The 8834-nt window shown below is 40.0% G+C and overlaps 1 protein-coding gene across 1 annotated transcript; it reads left to right on the top strand.

Annotated features, from left to right (window-relative positions):
• The first annotated feature begins 323 nt into the window (after nucleotides 1-323).
• LOC128555915 (uncharacterized) lies at nucleotides 324-6233 on the top strand. The gene is made up of 4 exons (XM_053539734.1): nucleotides 324-475; nucleotides 655-724; nucleotides 4857-5837; nucleotides 5940-6233. The coding sequence occupies exons 1-4, from the start codon at nucleotides 324-326 to the stop codon at nucleotides 6231-6233; spliced, it is 1497 nt and encodes a 498-aa protein (XP_053395709.1).
• The last annotated feature ends 2601 nt before the right edge of the window (nucleotides 6234-8834 follow it).

Genomic DNA, 8834 nt, shown 5'->3' on the forward strand with positions numbered 1-8834 from the left:
TCCATTGTATAGTTATTTTATCATGAAAGTTTCAGGTAAAAAATTAGAACCATTTTTGAAAAAATAACAGAAACTGTGTTCCTGGCTGGTCACATGTCAGATTACCCCACCCACTTTAAATGTGAATATTTATAAAAGTAAGTCAAAACTGGTAACAGTAACACTTATTAATGAAACTTTATACATGTGGGTATATTACCACAAAATATAAATAAAATCAAAAAACATTTTGCGCAGACACCTAACTGGGACCCCCCCTTTGAACTAATAATTGCATATTTGTTTGTACCCGTGCAAACAACGACGAGGACAAGGCGGCCGATATGATTTTAAATGACCAACATGAAGTCCAGCAAGGACAGAAAATAACTATAATAGAAACTGATGACGATGATGACGATGATGACAATGAAAACAACGTCTTGGACGACAAAGCTGCGGAGGAACAAGATGCTGCTTCTACTAAAATAAGAAGGTAATTTTAACATATATGCAAACATTACCGAAGTTATTATGGAAACACACACGCACACGCACACGCACACGCACACACACACACACAGTTGAAATAATTTGTTTGTATCTCTGAAAAAAGTTAATGTTACATTAAGATCATTGTCATCCCTATTTCATTTTGTATTTCATAATTTACAGACTGGTGATAAATACCGTGACGAAAAAAGCAACGGCAACAACTAGTAAGACGTTGTTCAAAAATAAAAGGGTTGGTATTTGTTTGATTATTTAACATTTTAACAGTACAAAACATACTTGATTTTATTACTCAGGTCTAAAGCTAACCCACAATTCATTTATTAAAAGAAAAAGCAACAACAACATAATTTAACAGAAAGAAAATATAATTTTTACTGAAAATTGGGATTCTGTAGGTGCAAGGTATTCTGCAAATTCGATAGCTTTTCTTAATAGTGTACAAAATTATTACTTTCAGCGCGCGAAACCAGAGCAAGAATTAGTACTGCGAGAAGACAAGTGCGAGCCGACGGGAAAGTTCCAAGGAACAAATTGCAATATGACTATTTGAGTTCATTAATTTGTATCTTAATAAACATATTGGAAATTTGTATTATATTTTCTTTCAATCTTTTAACAATTATCAAGGAATGCAAGGACACCTTTGAAACAAGCAACACATTCACGGTGCTGATTCCATTGATAAGTATTGTTAACTCACCTGAGTATGAAGTGAGCATTTTGGGATACTTTCGCCCGTCTATTCTTTAGTCAACGTTTTCTTCAAACAACTTCTCTGAATTTAAAACCTAAAAATCTACTGCTGCCCGGATTTCAAAATAATTTACAGAGATAGTTGTTGAGTGACTGTCTTACAAAATTGATATTTTTGTCTAGAAAGGCATGCCTCGATTTTCTCTATCTATATTAAAGTCTTTTAAGAAAACCTTCTTGTCTGAAACTACTGGATTGATTTTCATTATAGTTTGGTAGTAATATTCCTTACGCGGTCATTACTCAAAATAGCTAAAATAATTGAAATCCATGTAGAACTCTGCTTGCTATGGCAACCGATTGAATTTTTTTTTTTAAAAATAGTGGGGGAAAAAATCAACTGCTGCTCATATTTCAAAATATTTTTTACAGAAATTGGTTTTGGGTGATCGTCTTACAAAGTTGACAATTTTTCATAAAAGAACAGCCGACAGTGGGTGTGGCATTGTTTCTATAGAAAATTCTTTGAAAATTATCTTTTTTATTAAAACTTATTGAATCTCGGTTAGTATGATTTCATGTGGGAAATATAGCTCCAGTTCGAAACTGAGTCATGTTGGGTCAAGGTGTCGGGCCAAATGTTGTGGGATTTCTCGACTTAAATAATTAAGTGACACAGCGAGAGTTAAGTTCTTCTTTTGTTGAAGAGTATAAGTTTAGATGTAGATATTCACCATTATAAAATACTAAGGGCTACTAAGGATAACATTTTTAATGGACAGAGGCAAAAAAAAAATCAGATGAGCGTTTGTACCCGCAAGGTTGTGCTCTTGTTGTCCTATTACGGGATTCGTGTAATCTAATAAATTCCTGTGAATGAACAGCTTACTTTCATATAAAAGTATCAACTTACAGACGCGTGTCTGCTGTTTATCGTGCATGTGTTCCTTGTTTAAAAGACACCGTTCATGTTCTGTATATTGTTATGTTGCTTTAAGGGCAATTAAAGAAATCATTAGCGTTTAATTGAATTTATAGCAAGTAAACAACCTCTTTCATCTCGTATCATGAACTGATTTGACATGAAAAGGCGTGTCACATACGCGTTATTACCTCATTTTCCGAGCATTAACAATAACACCAACAATAAAACTTGCATTTTATCCGTGCGCGTTGTCTCGCTTGATAGGTTTTATTTTGTATAAAAGAGAGATGAACAAAGTTCATTATCTGTGTAAAACTTATGAACTCAACGGATGTTTTTAATGAAAATGTGACTAGACTCATGCAGATGATTATATTTTAATTTTTTTTTTTCTTGTTTCATTGCTTTTGATTCCAACAATAATAATAAAAACTAACTGAAAAAGTACTATAACGCGAAAGCTTGTCAGCTATTTTAAAAGCTGGAATACATCATTGCAGTTAGACCTAGACGATTTACCGACCTTTGAACGACAGTTTGGGGTAAATGTAGAAGTCTACTGTTTAGAAGAGGACGGATTTACCCGGTGTGTCTATAAATCCAGAGGGTTACAGAAGACCACCATGTACGTGAATATGTACGAAAATCATCTCTCCTATATTAAACATTTCTCCATGTATTCCCAGAAATATCAGTGTAAATAAAATCTGAAAAGTAGATCCCTCGGAAGCATCGAGAACAAGGCGAACAGTGAAAATTGCAGACTCGGTTTGATTGAGTCTGTTCATGAGCAGTAATGGAAAATGCAACACTGCCCACGCCCCCTAGCACCGGCTTAAGCAGTATTCAATCTTCAAATCTAAATGAATTGAAATCAATGATCCCGAAGGACAAGAAAATATAACAACACTGAGATGTAAGACTTGTGAGCGCCATTTTAAACAACCAAGTGATTTGCATCGACATCAACGGGTCTGCAGTAAACGGACGAAGTACGTGTACCCGGGTGTGTTCTATCGTGCCCGAGCTTCTGTCTTTGATCAACTGGACGAATACGGTATTCACGTCCCGGAAGATGAACGCTTTTTTCCTTGGTTTATTTGTTTCGACTTTGAGGCCCTGCTACAAAATATTAGCGACAGACCTACGGAGATGCTAGAATGGACGCACAGGCATATTTCCGTAAGCGTGTCTATTTGTAGCAATGTACAAGGACACACGGACCCCGTGTGTATCGTGGAAGCGGACCAAGATCGACTCGTCCAACAAATGGTGTCAGCCATGAATGTAATAGCTGATCTAGTATACGAACTAGCACAAGAGAAGTGGGACTGGTAATTGGAGGCCATCAATAAAAAAATTGATGACGACGACGATGAACATTTGGAACCGAATGACAGTGAAGAAGATGGCGGGGTTAATGTTGTCACTCACCCACTGATGAATATGTACGTTCTACTGGAAAGATACATGAGCCAGGTACCCGTTCTCGGGTTTAACTCGGCCAAGTACGACCTGAATTTGATCAAACGCTGGCTAGCCAAGCACTTAAACATGCACGAGACCGATCAGGAAGGTACATTTGTGGTGAAGAAAAACAACGCGTATGCGTGCATAGCCACCAACCAACTAAAGTTTCTCGACATGTCCCAGTATTTAGCCGTCGGATCGTCGTACGCCGGCTTTTTGAAAGCTTACCAAGTTCCGGAAGCGAAGGGTTATTTTCCTTACGAGTGGTTCAGTGACATAGATAAATTACAGTGTAAAACACTGCCGTCCCACCAAGATTTTTACAGTGCTCTGAAGGGCACGAATATCAGTCAGAAAGATTACGAATACTGCCAAAAAATTTGGAGAGACAACCAGGTGACCACTTTTTGAGATTTTCTGGTTTGGTATAACAACCTCGATGTGAAGCCTTTCGCCTTGGTGTAGAACGCTTTCAAAAATTCTACTTTGAGAAAAACATTGACGTCTTTAAAACCACCATTTCTGTTCCCGGCACCGCCAGACAGCTGTTGTTTAGGTCTGCCCGAGCGCAAAATGTGAATTTTGCACTATTTGATGAAAGAAACAGCGACCTTTAACAAGGCAAATATCTTGGGTGGCCCGAGCATTATATTCACTCGCCATCACTGCGCGGGTAAAACTCTGATTCGAGGTCAAAAGATGTGTAAGTCCAATTTAGCGTTTTGTGCCAACGCGTTGTACTTGCAGTCCATCGGAAAACCCATGCCAGTGGGACCTTTCGTTCGTCGACTGTCCGAAAACGACTTCAGACCTGAGTTGCGGGACAAATACATGTCTGCTTACTACTGGATGGAATGGCATAAGCTTACCCATAATGTGAACATTCAGCACTTGCTAAACACGGGTAAAGAGGTCAGAGTGGGAAAATACCCAGTAGATGGGTACGTGCCAGCCAATCGTGAGGGAGAAAGGCCAATCGTTTTTTTTAGTTTCACGGGTGCTATTTGCATGGCCATAATTGTGAAATCACAAAGATGATCAAGAATGAAAACTGGTTAGCGAAAAGAGCTTTGAAATACACCAAAACTCAGGAAACTACCGCCTTTCTGAAAAAGACGTGTCACGTTGTTGAGGTGTGGGAATGCGAGTTTCGTCAATACTGTCGACAACATCCGCAAATCGTTCGCTTCATCAATTCTATGCGACCTGACTTCTTTCAGCATCACAAAGGGAAAATCACGGAGAACGACATTCTCGAGGGCGTGGTTAGAAGAGAGTTATTTGGACGGTGGAAGTCGACATACATGTGCCGAGCGAATGGCCCTGGTACTTTCAAGATCCGAGAATGACATTCTTTCAGTATTTTGAAGAAATGTCGCCGCTATTCTGCACCACAGATATTCCCTTCGAAGCGATAGGTCAGCATATGCAAGAACATGTCCAAAAGTACGACCTTTCTATGGCTCCTAGACGAGTGTTAGTTGGTGGCATGAAAGGAGAGAAAATGCTGATTGCTACGACCCTCCTCAGGTGGTACTTAAACCACGGAATGGAGGTTACAAAAAATTATCAAGTGGTGGAGTATCAGCAGCAACGGTGCTTTAAGGAATTTGTGAAAGAAGTGAGCGACGCCAGACGGTTAGAGGATAGTGATCCGGATACCGCCATCATCGCTGAAACCAATAAAGTCATCGGCAACTCGGGCTATGGGACTTTGCTCATGGATAAGTCCAAACACAGACAGGTGAACTACGTCCAAGGAGAAAACGAAACCTGTTTAAAGGTCAACGATCCTCGCTTTCGAAAACTGGAATGTCTGGAACAAGAAGAACAGTACTACGAAGTAGAATTGGCTAAAAGAAAAATAAAACTGGATTTACCTATTCAGCTCGGATATTTCATACTCCAGTACGCGAAACTTCGTATGCTAGAATTTTATTTTGATTTCATGGATGTATACGTGGATAGAAAAGATTTCCAGTACTGCAAAATGGATACCGATAGTGCTTACATGGCCATTTCCAGTTCCAGCCTGGAAGACGTCATTAAACCAGACATGTTCGAAAAATATAAATCAGGCTTACAAGGCTTTTGCACGGACACCGACATCGATGCAAAGAAACACTGGTTTCCGAGAACATGTTGCGCGAAGCACGCAAAACACGACAAGCGTAACCCCGGCCTGTTTAAACTCGAATATGAGGGCAAGGAAATGATAGGTCTGTATAGCAAGACCTACATTATCCGTAAGCAGAAGAAGCTGGAACCATCTACGGCGAGAATTGCGGCTTACAAGTTGTTGAGACGCAGTCTTAAATTGAAGAGGAAACGGTGTCCTTATAGTCCAAAGGTTACTAATGAATACAAGTGCAGCACTAAAGGGGTGAGTAAGAGAGCTTTACAGACTACCATGACAAAGTTTCGTACTGTCTTATCCACGGGAAAACCACATAGTGGAAGAAACCGCGGCTTCAGAGTACGAAACAACGTGGTGTTCACGTACACCCAAGAGAGAAGAGGTTTTTCGTACTTCTACTGCAAGAGAAAGGTATTGGATGATGGTATTCATACGGAGCCGTTGGATATAACCCTGTGTCCGTTTAAGCAACAAGCGGAAGTAGTTAGCGATCAAGATATGTTCGAAGACTGAACAATATATAATGCCATGTTCTTTTGAATACTAGTCATTTGACAAGATGTTTCCGTTTCCGGCTATGGCATCTACCAACCCCTGTTTGACACCATGGAAAAAGAGTTGTCATTTATTACCTTCCATCAAGGATTACCTAGCGAGGACATGCTGAAAGGTCTCTCCAGTCCAACTAGATGCAACCTTGTGATATTGGATGATATGATGACCAACGTGACGTCATCACATGATATGGAGAGCCTTTTTGTGAAGGGCGTGCGTCTATTTACACTTGACGGCGTTGTATATTAACCAAAATCTATTCTGTAAGGGAAAATACAGCCGGACAATAAATCTCAATACCCACATTTATGTTTTAATGAAAAACCCAAGAGATGTGTCACAACTACAATGTTTGGCAATGCAAGCGTTTCTGGGCAAAAGCGCGTTTCTCATGGATGCTTATAAAGACGCTACCTCGCAAGCATACGGTTACTTGATTTTGGACTTTTCTCCGTCGGGACAAGAGGTGTATCATGTGAGGACCAAGGTGTTTCCCGTTGAAGACATGATTGTGTATCAGCCTAAATAAAAGAGTAGCCACTTTATTATCTTCCGCATACGTTTGCAGACTTGTGACTTGACAACATGCAGGAAATGGTCTTACTGCCGTTTGATAGATATCAGCGACTTCTAACTGCTCACGAAAACAATTTTAATACACCAGTCGAAGATAAAATTGATCAGGAGGGGACAGAAAACAATTTTGAAGACAGAGTTCCGGTTTGTGCGAAACCGAAGGAGGAAACTTCTCGGGAAGATCTATCTCCAGACATAGAAACAGTAATAACACTATTTCCAAAGTCATTGAGAGGACGGGCTCGTGCTTTGTTGACCTATATAGTGCCGCATGCCGATGATATTATCTGGAGAGAAAATACCTTATTCCAACATCGTCGATATGATAAAAGTGCAACTCAAAGACTACAGACATTTTCGTCCCGCTGGATCAGAGCAATTCGATACCTTGTTAAAAGAAATCAACGTACCACTCAGTCTGCTGACGAGAACTCGCCGAGAACAAGAAGGTCAAATGAATATACCGCCTCCACCGGGTATCCTGGCAAAAAGGAAAGTCGATATTGTTAAGACAGTCAAGTTTAAATGGCTCAGACTTTAAAGTTTGAAGACTATCTGTCGAGTATTTATTACGATCCTATGCACGCTTCGGCTGACGGCGGCGAAGATAAACTTTACAGAGCCGCAAGAAAAGAAGGGAAGTTTGTCCTCAGCAGGACTAAAATTCGAAACTGGTTGATGAAACAAGAAGATTATGCAGTGCATCTAGAAGAGCGCGGTAAATTTAGACGTCGAAAAGTGGTTGCCCCTTTTATGGATTACCAATGGGACGTCGACACGGCAAACATGGAGTATTACAAAAAGAATAACAACGGTTAATCTTATTTTCTGCTTACCATCGATATACTGTCCAAATTTGTATGGACAGTGCCACTGCGAACGAAAACGGGAAAGGAAATGATGCGAGCCTTCAAACACATTTTTTATCAAGGGAGGAAACCAACACGCATCAGGAGCGATAAAGGGACAGAATTTGTAAACAAAGACGTGAAACTGCTTTTGAAGAAACAGAATGTGGGTTACTTCGTAACGCAAAATATAGTAAAAGCGTCATACGCCGAAAGAGCCATTAAAACCATCAAATCTCGTATTGCTCGGTACATGACTCACCATCAAACGCACCGATGGATAGATATTCTCCCGGAAATTACGGAAAGTTACAACAAGACGTACCATCGTTCCATAAAAAGAACTCCTTCCAGCGTCAAGAAAGAAGATTCTGTCGAGTTATGGAAACACCAGTACAACACCTTGTCAAAATCTCCAAAAATTTCAAAACCGCCTCAAACGCAAATTTTTACAATCTACAAATTCAAAGTGGGTGACCTTGCGAGAGTGCCCTATATACGACGGCCTTTTTAGAGAGAGTACGACGAACGTTGGTCACGAGAGCTGTATGTGGTCAATCATCGTTTTATGAGCGAAAACATACCCCAGTACCAATTGAAAGATTATTTCGGGGAGATCGTAAGCGGTACATTTTATCAGAACCAATTAATGAAAGCCTACGAACCAAATGCGTATCTAATAGAAATTTTAAAGGTGATCAGACAAAGGTGGAAGGGAAAGAAAACAGAATATTTAGTGAGATGGAAAGGATGGGCACCCAAGTTTGACTCTTGGATCAATGAAGAAGACATGAGCAACATAAATAGCGCCGCAACAGTCACTTCATCTTCATAACGCGTTCAGTGTTTGAACATCAAGGCCCGCAAGCACTTGTCGTTGTTCGAAATGGTCGTTCAATCCACGGGCGAACAGCGGGTGGCTCTGTTAAAAACCTTAAGTGGAATTCAACTGCGATCCATCCTGGGAGCTATTTACAACGTATTGCGGGGAACCTGCCAATTAGAAGACAAAGATAAGAAGAAATTGACTCGGTTTAAGGGTGTCATTCGGCGCCTGTGTCTAAAGAGCTTACACATCAACAACAGCATAGGCTGTTGGTCAAACATCAAAAACTGTTGTCGTTATTATTATTAC

The sequence above is a fragment of the Mercenaria mercenaria genome, chromosome 3 (genome assembly GCF_021730395.1).
Source record: "Mercenaria mercenaria strain notata chromosome 3, MADL_Memer_1, whole genome shotgun sequence".
Lineage (NCBI taxonomy): Eukaryota > Metazoa > Mollusca > Bivalvia > Venerida > Veneridae > Mercenaria > Mercenaria mercenaria.

Excerpts from the sequence above, each read along its gene's own strand:
- LOC128555915 (XM_053539734.1), top strand. The coding sequence starts at position 324 with ATGATTTTAAATGACCAACATGAAGTCCAGCAAGGACAGAAAATAACT. Across the intron at positions 476-654 it reads GCTTCTACTAAAATAAGAAG|ACTGGTGATAAATACCGTGA; the intron begins GTAATTTTAACA and ends CATAATTTACAG. Across the intron at positions 725-4,856 it reads CGTTGTTCAAAAATAAAAGG|AGAGTTATTTGGACGGTGGA; the intron begins GTTGGTATTTGT and ends CGTGGTTAGAAG.